General features: G+C 32.8%; 1 protein-coding gene across 10 annotated transcripts in view; it reads right to left on the reverse strand.

Moving 5' to 3' along the window:
• LOC124533760 (leucine-rich repeat flightless-interacting protein 2) overlaps positions 1 to 26959 on the reverse strand; it is a 38173-nt gene that overhangs the window by 7529 nt on the left and 3685 nt on the right. Inside the window, exon 1 of one of the 10 annotated variants that reach the window (XM_047109247.1) lies at positions 21395 to 22065. The exons of 4 other annotated variants lie outside the window; for them this stretch is intronic. In XM_047109247.1, the coding sequence (XP_046965203.1) occupies positions 21395 to 21625 (231 nt within the window). In that variant the 5' untranslated portion in view covers positions 21626 to 22065. Of the gene's footprint in view, positions 1 to 11234; positions 11412 to 12054; positions 13067 to 21394; positions 22066 to 26959 lie in introns of those variants that run through there. 5 more of the 10 variants (XM_047109245.1, XM_047109244.1, XM_047109246.1 and 2 more) reach the window with 5 other exon arrangements.

Consider the following 26959-nt stretch of genomic DNA (forward strand, 5'->3'; position numbering starts at 1 on the left):
TAATGGGGCCTGTCAAAAACTAAGCGCATATCCGCTTCTTTCTATTACATGGAATTCTATCGTTTATTCGAGGATTGCGGTTCGGTGTACCAAATAACCACTCATTTGGAAAACAAACTACTTAATTATTGAAACGAATGAAACCTAAGCATCTCAACGCTTGGTTTGAAGTAAGATGATCCGGTAGTATCCGGTTAGTTCTGTATGATTGCGTACACTCGCGCCTACAATCAGAGTGATATGAAGACTCCTCCATGGAAAATAAAAGTGAATCACAACACAACTGAGACATAATATAATAACATGTTTTATTCAAGGTCAAGAATCACGTGTTTTCATACAATAGGTGAATTAGTTCGTTACTTTTAAGTATAATAATTAACCTGTAGCAGAACTAAGTATGGCGGCCAAAACAATAGCAAATAGCTTTTAGAAAATAAAATAGTTCTCATTGTTACAGTACCAATTATATTCATCCCAAGGAGTCGTCCGTATATGAATTTCTTTATTTTATTAATATATAACGATAAAAAGTAACATTGTTTTGATATAATAAAAATAGTTAGTAAATAAATAACAGTTTTTAGTTATTATTTCTTTTATTCAATCTAAATATTATTGATTTAAATACTAAGTAAAGCCCTATCTATTTATTACGAGCATCACGAGGCGTTGAAATTGTTTTAAATAATGTTGTTTCTCTTCCAGATTCTATAAAGTATTAAAGTATGCATATTTTCCAATAAAAAAAGCATAATCCTAATCAAAGGAAGGACCAGAACAACTAAACATACGGGTTAAAGGATGCGTTCACTCGAAGTGTGCGTTTCCTTTAAAACGTTTAAAATACACACAAAGTCAGAGTAAGACAGCGGAGTTTTCTATGTACATTATCTTGCCTATAGAATGACATTGGTGACGGAATACCTTACTAGAAATATCACTACATAGTATGAAACAATGTCGCTTTCTCTGTCCCTGTACTTTGTATGCTATAATCTTTAAAACTACACAACGGGTCTGATGCGGACTTTTTTAATAGATAGAGTGTTTCGAGAGGAAGGTTATTGTATATAATACATGGACAATTTAGTAAAGAAACACTGATAATTTTAGATGTTTGTAATGTGATGTCGTAAATAAATTCTGTAGTATATTTAGTATCAGTATGAACCCGTGCGAAGCCGGGGCGGGTCGCTAGTTAAAAATAAAGCAGAGAACATGTCTCGTTCAAAATGACGCTAGGGCTAGGCTGACATATTGTTTATTACTTTTGAGTTACAGGTAATTTTTAGATAACTCTACCTGTGTTTGACTGTAAAATACGTTAAGCTTTGGATTCTAAATTTGATATTTTAGCCCAAATGAATTTATTGTAAATTCGTTTTCTAATAAAATGTATTGTATTGGAAACAGCGATATGAAATCGGGTTAATGTGGAGAGCGATTAACCGATAACTCGGGAACCAGTCACACGATAGCTAAAACAAAGCACGAGATAAAATTGTTATTGTTTCAAATACCTACAACAAATACTCTAAATCCAGTATTTTATGTTTTATCAATTGACTTAACGATGGTTTTTAAAACAAGATCGTCGTAAAGGAGGACTGAATTTTACATTTTTTGAGAAGACAGACTAACTGAAAAGCGGGCTCAGACAAAATGTGATTTTGTCTCACTAACTGAAAGACTAGATTCATAAGAAAATGTCTGAAAGTACTCGATTTGTCAAGTGATCAACAATTTACATATTATATATAAAAAAAAAAATTAACGAAAGCCAAATTCAAATCACATCGACTATTGTCAATTACTCTTTGTCTAGCTCCCATGATGGCCTCCTTCGTCTATAGACAACTATACCGTAGTGGGCCAAGCATAGATAATCCAAGACGTTATATCCCCCATGTATAGTGCTACATTATCATTGTGTATAGGGATCTGCATTTACATCGAAATGCTCCAATAAAGATTAATGATTGAATTATTGAGACGGCTCTCCTTAAGCTCTACCACTGGACAAAACTGTCAAAAAGTTGACCAATGAAACCGTATATCCACTATAAAACATCATGTTTATACACTCCATACTCCATACTGATGAATATTCAGACAGAAGTAGTAATAGTTTGTCTCTTAGGTAAAATCTGAAGAACTGTTCATGGATTTAAAATAGACGCAGACGAAGTTGGGGGACTGGCTGTATTTTAATAGTGATTTATATTCAACGACTAACCTGATGAGGACTAGGATATCCTGTGTCGAGAGTCCGGAGGCAGACATAAACAACGCGACTATTAATAGTAATCTATTATATAAGAATATATATTTTTACAATGGGGATAGGGTCGAACAAGACAAGATTGTTTTAACTCATTTATAAAGCCAGTATAACTGTCAAATTTTACCCGACGTTTATATGCTACTAGGCTAAATTGCCAATAATTATTATTATTAGATAAATTTTGACAGTGATTAAATGTAATGATGACTAAATACCGCACAATGAATACTGATGTAATGTGATTATTATCTCTGGGGAAAATTAAATACATTTTTAGGTTATGGGATGTATGAATACTTGTTCTATTAACTATAGAAACTAGAAAATAACGACTTAATTTATTTAACGCTCGATTGTACCATTTCTTCTATACGGAACATACTAATTGTATAAAATGTATTTCGAAAGTATTGCAAAAAATAAAATAATTAATTTGACATTTAAAAGCGATTATCAATACAAAAATTGAACAAATGAACACATCTTATTCCACCGTGAACCGGACTTTTAGAACAGGCTTTTCAAAATTAGGAATAACATTTGATTTTCGTCAGTTCAATGCATTTTTAATGATACAGATTTATAGATAAAGATGACCTGATCGATATAAAGGTTATGTGCTAGTAACATTGTTACATAGGGCTCCAGATGTTGCTGCTTCATGCATGATCGAACAAGGTATGAACTGACTATACAACTATATTAACGAGTTTTGATTTGTTTACAGCATAATTTTAATTGATCGAATATTTTCTAAACAATCGATAGTCATTGTAAAATAAAAAAACAAATGAATTTGGAGATGTGTGGAACGATTAATTTAAGTAAAAAAGATCTAATAATATGGTTCCACATTAAGTTACGTAATGAGAGTTCGTTACGTATCTGTTAATTATATCAAATGCTACTTTTTATTTACAGTAGGAATGCAGTCGAGCAAACGAGTTAACTGATGGTAAGTGGTCAACGTTTTGGCACTGACAAAACACGTTGGTACTGTATGATTATTATAAATAATTTATTACACAAGCAAATTAGGGATTACTTAGGGAAATCTGGTATCCTAAACGTTCCACTGCAGAAATATCCTTCTAAGAATGTTTGGACCTAATCCAACTGTTCTACTGCGGGCTTACCGATCGATATGCATGTGTGAATTGCATGCAGAACATGCAGTTTACCTCACGACGTTCTCCTTGACCGCCAGTGAATTATATTATCGAGGGAAAATAATCACATGGTGCTTGGCTCGCATAAGTATTTACAACTATACCAATAAGTGTTACAGTAGCGTAGAAATTAAACAAGCCGAACTGTTAGCTCTCATTTACATGTTTATGTAAGAGCCTTCAATAATGTATATTATTTGGTACTTAGTTATATATAAAAGATTAATGTGATTATTATGGCCTAAGATTCTACCAATGTAACAAGTAAAATACATTTTTAGACTCTGTTAAAAAACGTAATAGTTACCTGCACGTCAGGTTCTTACAAAACTTTGCAATGCTTTCTTGTGCCTTGTTGAGACAGATTAGACAAAAAATTAAGGTCTTTTTTGGAGGTGCAGTTCGGTTTTTATTTGGTTTTTGCTAAGCTTATGTAACATTACTATTGTAACATTTCGTCACCGTACACCGTTTACACTTTAAATGAGTTATATACAAAAATAAACTGAATATTATTTCGATGTTTCTAAACGTCTCGTAACAATCGGTGTGTGAAACCGGCATTATGCATGTGTACACCAGCACATATGGTCAAGCGCAAGCCAATGCCGGCGTTCGAACGGGGTACGATGACATCATTTTCAGATTAGGGTTTCAAGGTCTCGTGTTATTCCCCCACGTTGACGAACTTAGCGAATACTTACGTTCATAACGTCTACTGTTATTGTAAAATTCATTACCATGTTGTCTTTTAAACGCGTATTACATTTAATATTTTCATAAACCACGTGGATACTTTTGAATGCGTTGAAATGAATTCAATATTACTGGGTCAAACATTTGATTGATAATTCAATTTTATTTATAGCAACAGTCGTGATGTTACACATAGTCTTAGATCTAGCAAATAAAACAAAAATAATTGATTCGAATTGGGGTCATATTTGTCAATAAGATAATGGCAGACACGAGCGTCATGTAATGTCAGTTTAATGCATTTACGATATTTTTTTAAGCATACCGTATATACCTACTGACGCTTTTGCCACGTTAATATATTAAATGAACGTATAACTATACTGCTGTCTCTATTTATTTATACGTTAATAGAATTTAAATGCGTATTTGGTTATTAATTAAAATACAGTTTAGAATCAGACGAATGCATATAATTTTATAATCGTTTCGAAACAAACGGGTTTCGATCGTTGCGAAATCATGCATAAAGTATTACGTTCATGGTTATTTCATCAACACGACATAAAATCTAATACTTTTTTATATAAAATGCAAGAAAGTAAGATATAAACAATAAAAAAAATCATAACTGTTTTGTCTCTTTTGCATTCAAATAAGCCACTTGCCTAACTTGATCAACCTTTCTGTTGCATAATTTTGTCCAGTTAAACAAGTAAAAATTATTGATGATGATGATGACGAAATTGAACCTATACGTATAATTATTTTAATTTTAATTTAAAAACTGTGCAAGCAGAGCTGATGATGTAAAAATATTATACACGTTTAACAATTTTATTAATTATACGAACTAAGTAACATATACTACAGAAAATAAACATATTACAAATTTAATGTGTTGAGTGAATTTGCAAATACACTGACACATTTTCTGGATGAAGTTAGGTGCGTCAGTGGTGCTTGGGAGCCGAAAGACGATTAACAAAATGTTTTAAACTGTAGTTATTGAAATTAAATAATCCTAAAAAGTGATTTCTTAGTTATATCGAATGCTTAAACCGGTTATCTAAATGTTTATTTTATTTATATGTATCTATAAGACAAGTACATAAGTTATTTCTGTTTCATAATTTAGTACACATTAAGGAAATAATAAATCGATTACATAGTGTTTAAGAATCTTGTCGATCTGCATAAAGGGGAATCAGAGAAAGTACGGCATAAAATACGCGCGTAGTAGAATGCTGAATGACAAGAGATCAGCTGAGACTGGTCAACAAGGACGAATGAAGGTGTTCCAGTTACAGGACGATAATCCCAAACGGTGTAATAAAAATCAAACATATACAATATGTTTATACATCGTAAAACATTTAATTTATAATTTTCTGTATCGTTATAAAAGGGAAGATTTTGCTCGTGCATAAGACCCAATGAGATAAAACAAATCGAATGTCACTCTTAAAAATATAAATGATTGTACTTTTGTCAGCGCATTAAGTAGCGGTACATTTACGGTTAAGAAGATTTTGTTGCACAAAACCTGAAAAGTTTCAACTCTACACACCCCAAAGATTTAAATTTTAGCTCAATATGTATCGTAATGAATAAAATGTAAAGCCAGTGATAAAATTAGAGTTATACATTGTTGTTTAGAACGATGATTTTGTGTATGTGTGTAATTATTTGTCGAATTTTATAGCACACACACATAAATATATTTGTATTATTGTACTTAACCGCTAATCACCATTTACTGAACGATTGCTCTTATGGCAACAACAGACTACAGTCGATTCCAATGAAAGGTAAAGCTACATAAACATCTTTGACCTTGAACTCTCGACACATCATTTGTCGAGATCTAAAGTCCCTTGTATTAATGAAAAACTTGAATGCAGGCGAAGTTACTAACGATGGAAATTATTTAGGAAAATAACTAAAAATTCTGTTTCATTCTCAATAAATACATCAATCAAGAAGTGTTTGTGGGATACAGCAAATCTAATCGCATCACTCTTCCTGCCATTCGAATATACACAATATTTGTGCATTAGTGTGCATTACATTATGATTCAAAATTAAGTTGATTTGAAAATTATGAAGAGCTCAGATGGCCCAGTGGTTAGAACGCGTGCACCTTAACCGATGACTGCGAGTTCAAACCCAGGGAAGCACATATATGTGCTTAATTTGTGTTTATAATTCATCTCGTGCTCGGCGGTGAAGGAAAACATCGTGAGGAAACCTGCATGTGTCTAATTTCATCGAAATTCTGCCACATGTGCATTCCACCAACCCGCATTGGAACAGCGTGGTGGAATATGTTCTAAACTCTCTCCTTAATGGAAGAGGAGGCCTTATCCCAGCAGTGGGAAATTTACAGGCTGTTACTTTACTTTTTTTTTCTTTTAAAAATTATGTCTATAAGACTATGTAAAGCAATAAGCCGTCTTTAGACATTAAATCTAATAAATATGGTTGTGTGTAACTTATTTTTGTGTATAATGACGACTTTTTTATGTATTTTTCTTTTCATATCTCAAACTGTTCGTAATGTTTGGTATGCAAGGTGCCAATGAGTAACTATTATAATAAAGATAATAATATTGTTATAATTATAAAACGAATACAATTACATGTTTTGTAAACAAGATTGTTTGTACAACACAAAGCTAATGAACAACGTGATAATACGATAGTGTTGATCCGTTATTTAAATTATAAGTTATTAGAAGCTTGTGTTACGATTGTATTTGCTTTTTGGTTTGTCTCATAGTCGTATTCTATCAAAACTATATCAATGAAATTGTACCAAAATATATTAATTAGTTTTTTTAGATAAAGGAACATAAACGATAAATTACTTTTATTATAAGCATCCATATGTATATGTAGGTACTTATATATTATAGTCGCTAATTTCAGGATATACGTATATTTGAAAAATCTTTCGCACTTGATAAGCCATTTATTGGAAAATTATATCATTACTGAGCTATAATTATTTATTTACCTGAGATTATCAATCAGTTCAAAGAACGTGACTTTCATTTCCTGCACTCAATCAGTAACTTGTTACATGTACACGTATCTATCATATTAGTCATTTAATGTATATTTACAAACGCTTACACGTATCTCACAAGTTTAAGCAATCTGTTTCGAAGCGGAAAATATTATCATTTATCGCATATCGTATTCATTTCTAAGACTTTACTTTACATTCGATATAGTATAAAATGTAACACAGTTGGTAATAATTTGAATAAATCGGTACTAAGGAAGGTTAAGCCATGTGCGTCGCGCTATGTGAGAGTCTTCAGTGTCCAAACTCTCCCAAGTAATTTAATTACATAGTTTTATTACCACAGAACAATATTACGTTATAAAAACTTATTATTACATAGTATAAAACAAAGTCGCTTACGACTGTCTGTCCCTATGTACGTATGCTTATATCTTTCAAGTTACGCAACGGATTTTGATGCGGTTTTTTATTAATAAATAGAGTGATTCGAGAGGAACGTTTTCGTATAAAATACATGGTCAATATAGTAAAGAAACACTGTTAATTTTAGAAGTTTCTAATCTGATGTCGTAAATAAACAAATTCTGTCGTATATTTAGTATTGCACAAGTGCGAAGCCGGGGCGGGTCGCTACTAAATATACTATTCAAATCTTTGTTACTAATACTTTTAAAACAAAATACATTAAAAGTACTTCGATTTTAATTTATAGAATATATAAAAAGAAATTCGTGATTCTTACAGACATAAATCGTTATTAAGTCAAATAACAAGTTGTTGAATCGAATACAAATATCACAAGACTTAGCGACGTTTTAAGCTCATTAGTCATCATTTAACATACATAGAAACAGAGTTAACACATAACGAGCGTGCATATGTTTCACGTGATCGTGGAAAATAAAATATTGAAGGTGTATGTTAAACTTACCTATTATATAAACACAGCTATTTAATATTATTAAATAAGTTATTTTTTTATAATATAAGCTTGTACGTCATCAAATGGATCTGTTGAAAAGTGATCACAAATACAATCATAGATATTGGCGTTGTAAAAAACAGTACCAAATCCTTACATCGCTTATGAGCCACTAATCTTGAAAACTAAGATATGACTATATTAACTTACTCGGGTGAGTAAACCGGAACGCAATAATACCAAGTATTGATGAGTAACCCATGGGGTACCCAGACGGACTTGAACTGATCACTACACATACAAATTTATTTCCTTCTTTACAGTCGTTCTTAAGTACTACAATATTTGCTATTAATATACGAATACCAAAGTATGCCTTGCTTAACCAATTTGCTGCCAAATGTAGGGCCTTCGTTTTGTGAGTTTTGTGCCAATATTACTGACCTAAGACAACACAATGTGCCGTTTGGAAGTACAATATTTTTGTTAAATAGGTCTACGAGTGTATTTATTACTATTTCATTACAGCCTTACCGAATAATTTAAGCTGTTATGGCGTAAGTATAGAATAGTAATGATGTACTATTTTCCAAATTCAGTCAGTGACCGTACTGCCTTACCACGTGAAATATCTTATCAAGAAATATTTCATAATAATCCAATAAATAGCACACAAGCTATAAGTTTTTTTGTTCAATACCACGTTAAGATATTTATAGAAGATTTCAATAACTCAAGTCAATAATATAAAATATTAAAATAAAATTCTCATATTCCATTTCAATAGCACTCCTAGGTCTGCGGTTAGAGTTCGCCCACATTGATGTTAATAAATATTATGCAATAAGTATTATTAACTTAATATTGATTTAAATCTCCTATTTCAGATGTTGCAATGTATATTGATTTATCAATATCTGTTACTGAATTCACGATGACGCTGCAATAACGTTTTTAATTACAGCGTACAAACCCACTCAGTTTGTGCCCAAATATGTTAAGTTCTGTCACATTGCATGTAATAATGAGGAGTATAAAAAACGTTTCCTTACAACACACCAGCCGCGTGCAATGTGCCAGCAAGCTTGGAAACTAAGATGTTATATTTCTCGTGACTGCAGTTACATTGGCTTACTCACCCTTTAACCCGGAACACAAATAATTAACCGGAATTGCCGTGACGATAACAAAAATTGCACGAAGAAATTTATAGTGATATATTTCTAATTAAATTATCTATTATATGATAGTTTAAATTTGGTTGTCTAATGAGCTAACTAGTAAGTAATTAACTAACTAGTAGTAACTCGCGAGTATCACAAATATTCAGCCACAACCCAACCCGTCTATGAGGCTTAGTCTGTAACTATTAATAATTATATATAAAGGCTATATATTACATTTAATTTCTATCAATATCAAGATGATTATTTTCATCTTTTAGTAATCTGATTGTTTATTTTTAATATCCTTAAAGCGTCATCACTGTCCTGGATGCTCATTATTCAATAGTGAAGTTGTAGATAACAATACCTCATCTAATTGTTCTTAATGAACAAACATGTTTTGATAAGCGACCATAGTTATTTATATTTAATTTCGTTAAATGTGTTAAGATATAAAATAGCTATTCTACGTATTATTTGACCGCAAAGCGACGTCTCGCGTTGCTCTTAAAACCGAAAAGAACGAATGAATTTTAATACCATTTGAAACATATTAAGACTCCAATCAAAACATCCACAAGAAATAAGTACTTTAAGTATATAATAAATAAATAATAAATAAATAAATATGAGACAACATCACATACATTACTCTGATCCCAATGTAAGTAGCTTAAGCACTTGTGTTATGGAAATCAGAAGTAACGACGGTACCACAAACACCCAGACCCAAGACAACGTAGAAAACTAATGGTAATCTACATCGACTCGGCCGGGAATCGAACCCGGGACCTCAGAGTAGCGTACCCATGAAAACCGGTGTACACACCACTCGACCATGGAGGTCGTCAAAAGTAATTTATACTTTACGTATTTAAGTTTGAGAATTAGCTCATAATCTAAATCTGTTAGAGATAATGCGAATACGAAATTACAAAACCCCAGCTTCAATCAATCAACGTATCAACCTTGTTCTTTAATAACAGTTTACAGTCAATTCTCCTAACTCCTAACTTACTGCTGTATCTCAATGTGTACAAAAACGTTAACAAGTCGCCGCAACAGAAATTCCGCGTTAACTATTACTTACAACACTCATGCCATGTTACAAGTACATTAAATAACAGTTTCTCATGTTACGAGATATATGTTAATGTTACATTTTCATATATTTTTTAATTTAGTGCGAATATTTTATGACATAAAATGTTAAAATTTTGGACTAGTTAAGAATTTTTTTAGAAAATTAACACGTACTGAAGTATAATTTTAGTATTAAAAATGTATTTACATTAAACTATAAAAAAACTCAAGAAGAGTGACCTTCTGATATGATTTGGTCTTTTACTAGAAGTTATGGAATAAACTTATATTATATCACTTTATTCTTTATGTCATATTACTAATATGTTCTCTAAATAATTTGTAGAACATATTCATTGGATTTGATTCCTACGTAAAGTTAACGAGCATGCTGATTGACGATATATTCGCTAACTTTGGATTCATATGCGTATCAAAGAGGGGAAATTTTATGTCTAAATCTCTGTTATGAAAGTAATATGTAAAAAAATATTGAGAATTGACACTTGGATCCTATCTGCCAATAACTTATTCCGACACAGTCCCTTACGATAACATGTTAATTCGGTTTATTAACCTCATCGCAATTAGTTATATTAACATGTTTAAAATTTAAATATTCAAATTATTATTCCATTTCATTATTTTTTTTCTTTTCAAAACTAAACTCTTATTTATTCTGCTGAACAAATGCTGATTAAAATATTTATAGCTTTATTATGGCTAACAAATTATATATGCAAGGAATGAGCTGATTCATACACGATAACGGATATAAAAAAACCGATTGCTACGTAAGAATACACCAATTATCGTATAACATTTGACGATACATGACAACATGACAGACGAAACTTTGCGCTTGCAAATTACTTACATAGAGCAGAATCAACCGAGCCGTGATCCGAATAACGAGCTCCGGGGTTGACATGACGAATATTCTAGCGAAGGTCGCGATTCACATTCAACACAAGTGTAAGCAGCTGTCGCAACAAACGGACTGCCATCCAACAATACTATGTTTAATTGTTTGTTTGTCATAATCTATATTTATATTACTTCACATCACTTACATGAAGAATCACAAAACTTTATTATATTCAACAAAAAATAACGAAATCATCTGTTCAAGATTATACGTATACGACAACATATTGCAAAATCACGATATATAATGTTCAAACTATATATTTTAATACACCATGAAACGTGACATTCAAATTACACAGACACGAAGTACCTGTAACCTCAACAGACGCTAGAGGCACCTGACAAAAGGCAAATTCTTAAGGCCTTACGTAAACGGAGACACAAAATTAGACACCTCTTTATGAATAAGGCAAACACTTCACGTAAGATAATATGTAGTATTAGACCGGCCTCCCGTATGTGTCCAAGTTAGCATAGACAATTTCAGATAAGATAATAAAAACCTTGCCTTATTTATTCGCTATCCACGATCTGATATTAATGTACCCATGAAGGATAAGTCCTAATAAATTCCATATATATGACTCAAGACGGTTTTTATTGGTGTATAAAGAAAGAAAAACTTCAAGGAAATACTTTGACGCTTCTTTTTGATATTTTTGTATTAATCTTATAAATGGACAAGACGACATTTATAATAGGTCATAGTTATTCTAAGGTTATATACCTTAAGCAGAAAACAAGTATAATTCAATCTCATTACATACGTGACTTTGTTGATCTCCGAGGATTCCAACGATAGAACCATTGCTATCGCTCTGCGAATCTACATGCAAATCTTCTAATGAATTATCACCGTTGCTGTGACTGCTTGATTTTACATTTTTAACATCATCGTCGTCAGAGCCGTTCAGCTCCGTATGTCCGTTAATGTGTTCCTCTAAAATGTCATCTGTTTCATCAATCGTGTTGTTAATATTTATATCGGAATTCACAGTTTCATTGAGGGGGATGTGTGACGTTTTACTGGACGCACTGCGTTCAATAACCGTCTCATCACCTGAATCTTCAAAATCTCCATCGGTGAAGGCCTCACCGCTCTCCTCGTCGCTGTTCTCTGATATCGCTTGGTCAGACCGCTCACCCATGGTTAGTGTCATAGTAAAACTTTCTTCTTATTTCATTCAAGTGTTTTCCTTAATACGCATTTTAGTTTCAGCTCTTCAGCTAATGTATCTTGTGGCAATATTCACAAAGTACTGCGTACGCTTAAATATCGTTAGAGGCACTTAAATGGAAAGGAAGGACGCAATTTTTGCACAGCACTCTTGCGCTGCACTTCGTAACTACGAACGTGATAAAATATTATTTTATCTTATCAATATTATCCACTTATTCGAGAATCACTCCTTGGATTACACATTCTTTGTTTCAAAAAACAATAACATTTTTGTTGTTGATAACAATAGTTAAATTATTTTCACGTCACGTCACAGTCACATATGTTTATAAGCACCGGCCCGTTTCTTTACACATCTCAGTATGATAAATAATTTAATAAAATACTTTGGATACACTATCGTTAGCAACACGTATGTTCGCTGGGAGGAGAGACACGTGCGCTTGAGGCCGCGTCGGTGATAGACTGTCAGTGTCATTTGTAAGCAACCCGTATGTTACCGCGACCATCTTTGCGCTATCGCTTTCGTAATCGCACCGTTAACTGCAACTTAATCCGAACACTAAACAGAAGCGGAAGCGAGCATGTGGCCCTTTTTGACGAGTGGTCGAGTACATATTTCGATTTAAGGGTTCACTTTTAACAAAATATCTAACTGATTAATTATTTTATATAATCATTAAACTGACAAATTAGGAACAATAATTGATAAAATTCTAATTCAATATTTTTAAATTTATAAAATACTTCCTAACCGGCATTAGAGTTAGACGTTAACGTTACTATTTTTTTTTAATTTATAAAGTAAATATTTATTCGAAAATATCTATAATATATAAATATATGCATGAGTAATCGGATTCACATTATCACATATCGCTTCGCTTATGTTCTAAAACCAGCGGCTAATTTAAAGGCTTAACCAGGTGAATCATTCCGCTCGCAGACGACACAAGCATTTCCCGCCCTCAGCTTTTGCGTGCGGTGATTAATAGTCCATTGTTATAGTGTGCTTAGACCTTTATGGTCGAGGAAATACCCTGTCCATATTATATGCAATACAAGTAACGCGTTTAATATTGTCACATTACCCAACTATTTATCATATAAATATATACAATAGGACTCGTATCGTGATATTGTTTGACATGTAAAGATCCTGGAGATTTATTACCGTTACAAAAACCAAAAAAAACTATACTGTCTTTAGACGTTTCGTGGAAACCAGGGTGCCAGAAAATGATAAATTAATGTGAGAAGAGATAGTTTGAAAAGAAATGAAGATAGGTAAAGAGTCCATGTTAGTTACTATAGGTTACTTATAAATGCTGTTAAGTGGAAATTTAATTAAAGACCTCACTGTGTCGTTGATCTTGTGCAGCGGACACCGAGGTCCTCTATTCATAACCCAGGTCGAGCCGATAAAACAATATTGGGCTTTTCTGTACAAAAATTCGGAACAACGGCCTGAAATTGCGCCTGAAGTCATTCCAGTTTTGTCGAAGTAGTCCTTCCATCGGATTATGAAAGTGATGATGCAGAATTATGGGTTTAGGGTGCGCGAGTGCACGAGTGCGCACTCACTCGTGCACTGCGATAGGTTCTGGATAACTGACTCTTGTAATAGGAAGTCGCGGCCAAAATCGGTTAGGACGGCGTCATCATCACGATTAAACACTGACTTCTCCCTTTTCATTCTATCATAATTGATATGAAATGTGAAAGAAGAAGACAGCAAGATTTGTGTTGCTCGCAATGTAGAATATAAAAGCTCGACTTAACTACTTTATTATTAAGCGCCAAGGTCGCATACAACGCAAAAAGTAACCCTACTTAGGTTCATGCACGTGTAATTTACAAATTAAAATTTCCTAGTTTAAGCGTTTCGACCTCGACGTTGATAGATCAATCAGTCAGGTAATCAGTGAGGAAGTTTATTACCAACAATCAAACTTTGTAGGTAACGCATATAACTTTGCATTTGAAGGCTGATCTGAATTTTTGAAGACTCGCTCTAGATTTTATTTCTATATTTTTTAGATTGTATGAATTTCGCCTTGCATACCTAGGACTTTGGACCAAATAATTGTATCCGAAACTGAACCGATCCAAATTATAAGGTCAATCAAACCGTATTTTTTTAACAAATAATGCATTCACAATAAATGTATATGATACCAGAAACACTTCCAAGGAATAAAGTTGTGATACGATTTTATGTGCGAAGTCTTTCTTCACATTAGCCGACTAAGGAGTACCCTAGGAGTTTTATTTGAGTCTCGAAACAATACTAGTAATGCAATTAAGGCATTAGCAACATTAACGATTTTCTCTCTAAGTTATCATTAAGCCCATTATAAGTTAGTTCGACCAGACGATAATTAAAACCTAGTTAATATCCAATTTGCAAGTTTTCGTTCCGATAGCGGTTTGAATATTAATGGCTTTATCTATAAACATTGATAGTTAGTGTTAAGTAAGTATACTCTGCCTTTTTCTTTCGAATCATCCGTGGCAAAGAGAAAAAAATCATATACAAACAAAACGCCGAACGCCGATAGGTGTAGTAAATAGGGGCGGAAAATTGTCATCTGTCACTATAGTGTATACATTCGTTATTAAAATGCTTCTAAAAGCAGAAATGAAAAATGCTGAGATTTGTAATTAACTCGTTACGAAATACCGGAATAATTCAAATCGCTTACGCCAGATCAACGGAAGTGTTTACATTGTTATGTTTTAATCATACCGAACATCACTAGTTCTTTTTTTAATTTTCTCTAACGGAGCAAAGATTGTTGTTAAATTTAAATTTATGATGACTTAAATAAACATTAATATTCGTTACATAAAATGATGAAACGTTAAAAACAATGATAATTATGAAGAAATTCAAACATAACTTGTAATATTTGAACGAATCGTTTTAATTACACAACGAACGAGTCGACACTGAACTTATCAAAAGGAAACAAGCGTATTGCAAAATAATAGCTGATAACAATATAAGTACACACTTATTATAATTATTATAAAATAAAATAAAAACAATAGATAAGAGGTAACTTGAACTCGAAGCACAAGTACTAATAAACAACGAAGTAAAGTTACATTAGATTAATTCTAGAACAGTAATTAGGCATTTTCAAAGACGTTGTGGCTCAGTTGCTATTACTATGTGAGTTCTGTTATTCCAGAAGATTACGAGTTCTAACCATGCACGACTGAGTGATCGTGTGTTCCATTGGTTTTTATAATTAATCTCGTACAGGGAGGAAAAGAAACCAACAAACATCATGTGAGGCCCTGCATGTTTTTTAGTTTTAATAAATAGTATATGCGAATACTTTTCTTAGCCAATACAAACCAGAAAATGGTTTAATGGCTTGTAAAATATATTAATGTGTATATTTTATTATAAAAAGAAAGAAATAAATAAAAAAATGTAAGAAAAGAAAACCGTCTTATCAGAACTACATAAGAACAGCATCGTGAAATTAGTATTTTCATTCTTATAAAAAGTAGGCCTTACCTAGGTTAGCAGTAAACATCCTCCATTTACCAATTGAAACTATACTTTTACTTACTAGTATTAATAAAATTTACAAATAAGAATCCAATTATAATCTGTGATCTGTTTTGTGATGAAAACCAGTTTTTGCATTTGGTTACCAATTTGGCTACGTTCCGCTTGACAAGAGCTATTGAAAATGAATAATCAGATAACCTCGTCGAATTGGTTAATGGAAAAGCCTAGAACAACGACCGAAAACATCGCAACGGAACAGACTTGCTATCCAATTTCAACCTGATTAAAAATATTATTTAAATAAATTTTCGACCTTCAATAGCAACGAGGATAATAAACAGGAAATTGATATGGATGGACAATGTTTACTTAAATTCTGTAAGTATTTAGCAATTTATGTCTAGTTGCTAGATTGTCGATAATTGACAGGAATTTAAAGGAAGCTTCAGAATTACCGCCCCTTTTAATTTATGGATCAGTACGCTACCACTATTATATGATAATATACAAGTGTGAAGGTGGCAGATTATTTCAATCAAACATTGTAAACGTAACGGATTCAATAAATTTCACTGGTTTATTTTCACCGAGTGTCGGGTATCGGGCGATCTCGGCGCGGACAGTGGAACAAGGACGTCACGGGTACCGTAACCAGCACAATGCAATGGGATTGTCAGTTAGTTTGGTATTGTAGTATTGTACCCGAACAGCTGACTGTCGTACTTCGCTATAATTGGCTGAGCTAAAGCGGATAGTTGCTCGCATGACACATTTGTGTGTATTTGAAAAAAGATTACTTTGATTAAATAATTTAGCTTTCTATCAATAATAAAAACGTATAAAAGTATCTATCTCTTAATTCAATTATATATTTTAAAATTATAGTAAGAAAAATAAATGAGGTTTTCTTATTTTAACACGACAATAAAATGCCTACATAAAACCGAAAATGTTAAATTTTCATTAACAATTATTAGTATCATAAAAAGGAAATATTATTTGTATATATCGTATCGTTTTATACACTTCACTTAATCTACAACAAAAGGGTCTATACATTCCACAATCACTGAGCAATGATTGATAAATTTAATTTACGCAAGCAACGTTCACTTCTGAACCGATAAATTGTAAAACGTTTTACGAAAACATGGTTACATACGAAAACTTGCAAAAAACTTGTAACATAAAACGCTCTGGACACTTGAGAGCATTTACGGAACGCACCGATCTAAATCACAGGCCGCAAAGCACTGAGCAACGAGAAAAGTTGTCACATAAAAAACGGCGCGAACGCAACTAAACGCGCGGAAAAAATTAACGAGCCCACGGAGTAGAGGGCGATCGCGGACAGTTAACTGTATGACCGTCGAACGGGATCGTCGGACGGAGATGTGGTGGCCTGAGTGATGCTTGTAATCGATTAGGTAATTATACTTCAAAAAATCGGGACAAAAAAAAACATCGTATGGTTCGGTTCAATGAGTGTTACTTTCGTATAGTAAGGCGACGCTTAGTTATCAGTATTTATTGAATGCTGTTTTGATTCGATTAATGGAAGGATAGTGGTATTTTTATTTATGATAATAAGATAATTTTTACTTACCTAATGCTACTTAATCGAGACAGTAATCGAGTGTAATCGAGTCAGTCCACCACTACCAGGTAGCCGAGCACGCGACGTGTACGTAAATACCGTGACATTTGCTGCTCGTCTGCCGGCATCAAAGCGATGCACACGCACGTGAGATACGCTTTCGTAATAGCAAAGGTGAATGATCGATGTTTGATCTAGATTTCATGTCAATAAGATGAATATAGTTCACAAATAGAAAGTATTATTTATAATATTTATTGGCACATTTATTAAAAACATGCACATTACATACATAATACATATGCAGAACATGTCACCTTCATAGTATTAAACACCAACGCAAAAATTGTATAAGTTTAGCATGTGCATATGTGTGCTGCATCGTACATTCTAAGTGCAGGACCCAATTTTGACATAGTGTAGCTTAATTTTTGTTTGAAATATGACTTGATCGAGTGTTTACTTAGCGATGATTAAAAGGTAAACCGCCCCGGCTTCGCACGGGTGCAATACTAATACCAAATATACTACAGAATTTGTTTATTTACGACATCTCATTAGAAACTTCTAAAATCATCAGTGTTTCTGTACTATATTGTCCATGTACTATATACAAAAATCTTCCTTTCAAATCACTCAATCTGTTAAAAAAACCGCATCAAAATCCACTGCGTAGTTTTAAATATTCAAGCATACGTAGGGATACAGGGACAGAGAAAGCGACTTAATCTTATACTATGTATTGATGACAAGCAGATTCGTTTTACCGAATTTAAGCCCTCGTACATTGGTAGATTCATACAATATCTTAATATGTTCTACGTATATTTACGTGATACGACTCTATAATAATTATATTTGATCACTTTCAAGTTATTTGGAGAATAAATTTACACTTACACCAGAGCTATAATAAGAGCTAATTTCAATTCAATCGATTGGAAAAAGTTTTAAAATTCAATTACATCGTATCAGATTTCATCCACAATCTTGACATAACAACAATTTTCTTCTTTATTATAACAAATAACAAATATAAAAAATGCAATGATTACTAACGATACACCTTTTTCAGAATAACAGTACATCTTCTCACGTGTATCTTTTGTCTTTGGTTTAGAATTGGGTCTATATTTATAACTGGTTGTGTCTATGTTCCTTGGAGTTTAAGCTTGCTACAAACGAATCTCATCAAATTCCATTCACTGGTTTGGCTGTGAGCTACAAATAGGCGAACTACTTTCGCATTTATAATGAAATTAATTCAATGTTATATGCAATTGATGAGCAAACGTACAGCTTGATTGTAATTGGTCACCACCGCCTATAAACAATTGCGCTGTAAGAAATGTTAAACATTCCTTACATCGCCAATGCACCACCAACCTTGGGAACTAAGATGTTACATTTTTATAGCTGTAGTTGCAATCGGAAGACAAAAATAATGAGCACTGCTGTTTTGATGGTCGAATATCTAATAAGTGAGTCTACCCACAGAATATTGCTTTGGTGCCTTACCAACAAGTAAAATAACAATATCAGTATATTGTTATTTTACTTGTTGGTAAGGCACCAAAGTATAGATAATTTAATTTATAATAAAATTTATAAATTAAATTATCTATACTGATAGATAATTTAATTTATAAACGTTCCATAAAAGAAACAGATATATTTTTACAAAAAATATTAAAGCTATATTCCTTGCAGAAATAAAACGTATTCATATTAATATGAAATTAATTAATTAATTACACTTATTATACAACGCCCGTTACAGTACGTACCTCAGTTTTTATAATTAGCAGCGCTCTCTTATTTAATTAGCGTGCAATATTATACATTAATTCATTTAAAAGTTCAAGTAAGTGTCTTACTATACCATAAAACTCTTTTACCACTAAATCACGATATTTGACATAAGATCAACATTGTTTGGACCATTTATTTTCAAATAACACTAATCTTCTCGAAGTTGACAATTTAAATTCCTACGACACATCTATGAGAGTATAAAATAAACTATACTGAGTCATCGTTGAGTTTATTTTTGTCTGATACAGGAATATGAATTCTAATGCATTTATATTTTTACTTTACGCGTTCGTTCGAGTTCATAAATCGACCGTATCTCAACTATTACTCACGGGAATTGAATCTCTCAATGAAAGATCATCTTTGCAGTATGGGATTGATGTTTATTGTATACATTTTTTATAAGTAGCGAGTGTGACTAATGTATCTCCTAATGGTAAGCGTTCACCGTCGCCTAACTAATTTGTTACCAATGTGAAGAAACTAACTTTGGGAACTAAGTTCGGTGCTGGAAGAAATGGTAAGCGAGTAGTATTAAGTAAATTAACAATAGATATAAATAAATTATATATAATAAGTTATTAATTTATGTTTATATTCCTATGAGAAGAAGCTTCCCAAAATGAATTTGTCTTTCGTAATTTATTATCTGTAAATTAATTTTTTAAGTCAGTCGAGTCGAATATCTTTAAATATAGAGAGATTTATGACTAAATTATCTTAATATTTTGCGTTGAGAGACCATTTTGGAATTAACTACACCACTGTGATTATATAAATTGGTTATATACTCTTTGATTTGAATTGAATTTTCCAAAACAATACAAACAGTTCTTCTTATATCAAGAAGAAAGTTCAAAACTTATAGATACAAATTGATCATAAAATATATGAACATGAGGTCAAACGAAAGCAAGTTATTCTTTGCTAATTTGCAATTTTGCAACGCGGACGTTTTCGTGCTCGGTTATATGCTTCTGGTCACGTACAGCGTAAGCGTACAGTGACCAATAAGTATTGTCTGCAAAGTAGACGAGATATGTCGTCATCGCTCGTTGAAAATGATAATATGGCCGACGAATGATTAGTCTAATCAGACTTGAGGAATGCTCGCGCGGGCTCAATGAATAAAACGAGTCGAGAATGTAATGCCTATCCTGGTATAAAATGTCTTTAACAAATGAAGAAAATAGCTAAGCTTCTAACTACGAATTATGAATAAATAAGTTCAGGGTTTATGTACAAAGATATCTATACCAACATCGTGCAATATATAAACCTTTTTTTCCACTGAAGCCGCTTACGTTTGGGGATGTTTAATTGTTTATGCAAATGATCGACATTATTTAGAAAATACGCTATAACTTATATAACATATATGGATAACATTAGCTAATTTCTCGGATGAATATAATTCACAATGATGTCGCCGAAATACGATCTCCAAATTGTTATGTAAATTGCGCTTTCTTTTTCGCAGAGGACGGAGCACAAAACCGGTCAGGAACGTGATGATCGTTCGATGGGAGCTCTGAATCAATCCGATCTGGCATTCAATATTTATCTCATACTCCGTGTTTTAAGCAATACATTGAATTAGCAAATAAAAACTATTTTATCCTAAAGATTAAAATATTAGTATTTTTAAACTTCATTAAAAATAATAAATTATATTTCGGTAAAGACTATTGAAATATTATGGAGAAGCGAATAAGTAACGACTGAGAGAAAGTTATAACCAGCGCTGCGGAACCCCAAAACAGAATTGGGTAATCATTTTCTTGTAAATGTTTTTAAACTCATCAGCCTTTCATGTATTATGCTTACAGCGCAGGTAACAAAATGTTTATGGTATGAAAATAATATAAATATGCTTTTTATTACTATACAGAGCTATATCCATATGACTTAATATTTATGTAACTATTTTTCGTGGGTACGGCTATTTTTACACCATATAAAATAAGGTCATTATTCTCTACTTACTAATTTAGGCCTCACGTGGCACACAACCGAGCGGGCGGAGTCCTCGTCGCTGGCACTCTCCAAACAATCTGACAATGAGGGCGATCTTCTTGCCGGCCATTTCAGCGACTTCTCTGAACATGGACTCTGATCAGACAAAGGAGGCGGCAGCCAGGGGCCTTGACCTCTCCACCACGACACGAGGGCCGGCGCGACACCGACGACCATCGCTAAGCCGAGCCGAACCATCATAACCAAAAAGTCAAATAAATTGATGAAACCCTCTTATATATACATAATTCACTTTTTCCTAGCACGAGGAACACAATCGTCAGCGGAGCATCGCTCATAAATAAAAACGCAGCTATTTTCGATCGATGCAGTTCACACTGTCACGCGGTGTCACTGAAACCTGCACACTAGGGTTCGTCCGTCAACGTAACGTCAGTAAACGTAAGCACGTGTAACTCAATAAATCACGTAGCACCGGAGCGAGCGCGTCATCCCAAGAATTCAAAACGTCTAAAGAGGCACGGCCATTCAGCGCGACGTAGGAGCGAATATTCGATTAATCAGGCGCGTGCAAAGAAGCTAAATAACATTAAACTGGCGACTGGCAAGTTTAAGTTGCACGATGCACCAAACGGTTTCCTCTCGCGATCGCAGACAACCGAGTGGCGGTCGTTGACGCTGGTGCCCCCACCCATGCAGAGTGCCCCTCTCCAGCCGCCCGCCCATGAAACCATCCCCCTTCTCGATCTCACCAACTGACCGCCCGCTGAAAGAGTTCCTAGAGATTTATAGACAAGCTGCATTAAGACTTCAGTAGTTATAGTTATTGCAATAATCCTTTAGTCGTATGATTATTATTTACAATATATTACGATATAGAAAAAGATCTGTCTAATGAAGATATGTCATAATCTAGGTCAAAACTTGAATGAATTATTGTCATATAAACTAATCGTAAACTTTTTAAACAATTCAATTCGATAAACAATTTTTCGATGAGTCTAACTTAGAGTATAATTTGAGTGAGACTCACGAACGTGAGGTAGCAAGTAAAAACTAAGAGCAAAAAATAGCCTCGAATATTCACCGAAAACTAGTCCGTTTTTTTACAAAAAAATCTCTTACCGTGTTAAAACAGAAATTATAATGGTTTGTATAAACTATAATTATATAGTACTTTAGAAATGGAAAAGTAGAACGCAGTTTCATTCAGTGGTGTGGGTTGAGTTCGCTGCGAGGGTGTGCACTCAAACCACTATTCCAAAACGCAATACAAAACCGAGGAATGCATCCAAATACAAATTAAAATCGTCGACTTTTTACTTGCGAAACGGTGAAAAAAAAAGGTGTACTGCATTTAATTGGCGTGAATTATATTATTTTAATTATCTTGTTGTTTCGCAATACGTTAAGATTTCGAGCTCACGGATACATCTCTATATTTGGCTTAATATAATATATTTTTTAAGAACGCAAAAAAACAATACCGTAAAAAATATGAAGAATATGTTAATAATACTTTCATGGGCTTCATTTACTTAACGTTTAATGTCACACAGTAATTACAGGGATTTATTGCACTATAAATGTCACTATACTTGACACAAAATGTAGCAATTGCATCAGCCAGACCGCCTCCACCCACCCAGGGGTTTGAGGCAGACGGATCGATATCTGACGTCAGCGTTTTCAGACGAGACGGAGCTGAGACCTAGGGTACTGGATTTTACAACCTTACTTATCCTTCTAATATACATATCACATTATTTACCACGGAAATATGGAGACCTGGGACGTATATTGGTCTTAAAAATATAGTGACGTTCTATTGTGTATTGCGTAATCTCACCCTCTTTGAGAGTTTTACTATTTTATAAGGATGACGAAATATCGTATTTTATGACACAACCCAATTAATTGATACATGTTAATGAACGATAAGAACATCATTATAAATGATTATCTAAACTCAAACAATGCAATCCTTACGAGTTATACATAACGAAGGTACTTGACGTGTGTTAGAACCCACATTATCAGTTAAAACTTTGTTATAGAATTATCGTGAAAGGAGAAAAAAGCTCTTATTAATGCCAACTTCAGTTAGTGTTATTACAGTTCAAGCCTGTTAAGTCAAATCACTAATTCTACCACCAAACAATAATACTTTGTATGTAAATATGTGTTTAGTTCTGTTCAAGCCTGTGTACCAGTGTATTACAGGCAAAGGGATATACCATCTACAGTTCAAAAGGCTGGTGGAACGTTAACGATGTAGGGGATCCATGAAATTTATTATGGTCAATATCTATGGTAGATTGCTGTAGACCAATGGTGAAATCAATTTACCAGTCAGCTACCAATTTTAAACACAAAAAAAGTAAATTAATTACCTATGTACTTCATTTTTGTGACGAATATTTTTTTTTTTCACCGAGTAACTTCTTTATTACAAAAGGTAGTTTTCTATTGAATTCATGAAATACCTTTTCACAGATTTTTATTTATACTTTAACTTTTCAGCAAACGATATAAATATTACTTTGCTATAAAATGTCGTATAAATTATACAGGGTTCAGGACGTTGACTTCAAACTGAATCTGGAACACGGGATCGATAGGAGCCGGGTATAAGATTAGCGATCAGTACAATTACAAAAATAAGGATTACTACAATCAAATTTCGTGACGAAAAACCATAAAATATTCATACCAGTAATACAATCTAGGACAACAACAACAAGCAGGGATTTTTAAGAAACTTCGTATTTTAAAGAATCGACCCATAAAGTTCTACCGCTGGTGTAAAGGCTATTTACCTATAAAAATAATAAGTTTTTATGTAATGGATATTTAAAGTTTAATTTTGTTAGTAAGGATTTATGCAAGGCAATTTTTAGATAGGAACCACCAACTCATTAGATATTCTACCGCCAAACAGCAATACTTAGTATTTTTATTTCCGATTTGAAGAGGAATAAGCCAGTGTAACTGCACAAGGGACATGCCATGTTAGGTCCGAATATTTATTTCATAATCTTTATTCATTTATTACATAATATGAGTATATCTTAAATCAGAAATATGAGTTGAATAAAAATTGAATTCGTCAAATATTACGGTGAAATAAAGATCATAATTTGTCTACGGTTTATAGATTTAAACTTGGGTGATGTAAAAGCAACCTATTGATCTGTAGAAGTATTAATAATGAATAAGAGAAAATGCTTTCAAATAAACTATAGTTTTTTGCTAAGCTGTATTTAATAAAATAGTTATTAAGAAATAAGTGTATCTTAGAATATACACAAATGTCACCACAATTTTTTTTAAAGATCTTTTGAAGTGAATATTTATACACCAGTTAACTCTCCTCGTTGTAAGGAACAAGTAAAAACTTTTTAGTAGTAAACTCTTTTTAAAATTTCATATATACCTAAATATACCATTACGTATAAAACCATGAAGGTCAGATTTTATCCGCATAAATCGTATAACGGTACGTACTTATTACTTGAACTCTTTATGAAAGTATAAACCACAGTTACTAGAGTTTTGCATGAGATCTTTATTTAAATTTATTTGAATTACAGAAAAGAGCGCTCTGAGTCAGTAAATACAGGGTTAAATTATATTTTATTCAATACCATAGAAACGTAACATTTTAAAATTTTACTCTAAATACTTTCTGAAACACTTTTGTACTGTTTATTTAGGAAATATACAAAATTATTTTATTTCTATGTCTTCAACTATCTATGACATAAACCAGTGATTTCATCCATCTCTACCTCTGAAAGATGATCAACAAAGACATGACCATTCAAAGAGCATTTAAAACCCTGCGTACAAAGTACAATTATACTACTTAATTCAGTATGATTTACATCGGCAAACATCACAAGCAAATACGACTGTACTTTATAAAATTTAGTTAATTAAAATCAAAAGATCTTTAATCAAGTGAGATTTTTTTAGAAAGTTCTATAGAATCTACTTATAATGAGCTGTAACAAACTCAGAAGCAATGGGCACTGTATTTACTGGTTAAATTACATTGATACATTCAATCACAGTTAAATTATTATTTATTAAATAATTACGACAACGGTTATAAGTACGTAACTCAATAAAGAATTGTATATTTTATTGCATTAATTAAATATACACTGAAGTTATTATAATATTTTATATATATACATACGTATTTACGTAAACTTATCAGTCCGAAATCGTTGCGGTTTCCGCGTGTACATAATATACGTAAATGTTTTCGCGGAAAGATATTCCCGTTCGTTCGCCGAAACAAGTGACCTATAGAGACGTTTGCTTCTCCGACCAGTTGATAAAGAATACGGGAAGGTTTAAACATCGTTTAAATACGCTATCACTATTTTTATTTAAAGCAAGCTATTATTGTAAAAGCCACAATTTTACGGTATTATTTTATTTTATATTCGACCTTTTTGCAGGACGTACAATCGTTGATTGTTAAACGTTATTACGTTATGAAATATTTATTAAGAAATCTTAGTAACCCTATCAACTTTCCTCATAAGGCATATGCATATAAACAATATTATTCGTTGTCTTTTTTTTATTTCCTTTTTTTATATTTATTATTGTATAGTTTTATAGTTTAGAGACTGCAACGGCTATCGGGCCAGCCAGTTATGAATATATCTATAGCTACGGTACATATACCTGTCGCAGACATTTCGTAATTAACAACATCGTATGCACCACGAACCAAACATGGAACGAGAAAGGTGTTCTCCTAAATAGCTGAGGGCCCGGGAACGGGGCTATTTCGGCATTCTCTCGTCTTGTTTCAAAACGGCCGTCGGGGAAACTTGTAAATGCATAAATAGATTAAATTTATAAAGTTGACAATTCTTTACATTAGACGATTTTAAATTGTGTAATAATACTAGATACAGCAAACTGGGTAAGTTCCAAATCTTATCCTTTGCCCAGCTTTGTGACGTTTACAATCTCTTTCTGAATAGTTCGCATAAGAGACTTTTATTTATCTATTTTAACAATATATTAAGGGAAAGATGGGTAATATCAAATACCATCTATTCGATTTTGGTATAAAAAATAATACATAATACACATCAATTAAAAACTGTTCCATATAACAGATATAATAGAGTTTGTTAGTTTGTTGTATCACGCCAGAACGACTGGATAGATTATGATGACATTTTGAAAAGAGATAGATAAAGCATGGGCTACCAAACCAAAGCCACTTGCTAAAACTAGTTTAAATATAAATAAGACAATATCTGTATTGATTGTTATTTATATTGACTAGTGATGTAATAGCAATGCTACTTATAATTTGATTGCCAATTATATCATGCTCTCTTGGCAATACCTTTGATGAAAATACAACACGTGAAATATTTGTGTGTAGTATAATAAACGAACGTACATCGTCTCGTGAATCAGGGACGTCGCCAAAGGTGTTTGCATGCGGAAGTTTAATTTTATCTAGTCTCAATTCACACCCTCTGATGGGTGCACTGAACATTGGATACGTCGTGCTTATACGTAGAAAAAAATGTA

The sequence above is a fragment of the Vanessa cardui genome, chromosome 11 (assembly GCF_905220365.1).
Source record: "Vanessa cardui chromosome 11, ilVanCard2.1, whole genome shotgun sequence".
NCBI lineage: Eukaryota > Metazoa > Arthropoda > Insecta > Lepidoptera > Nymphalidae > Vanessa > Vanessa cardui.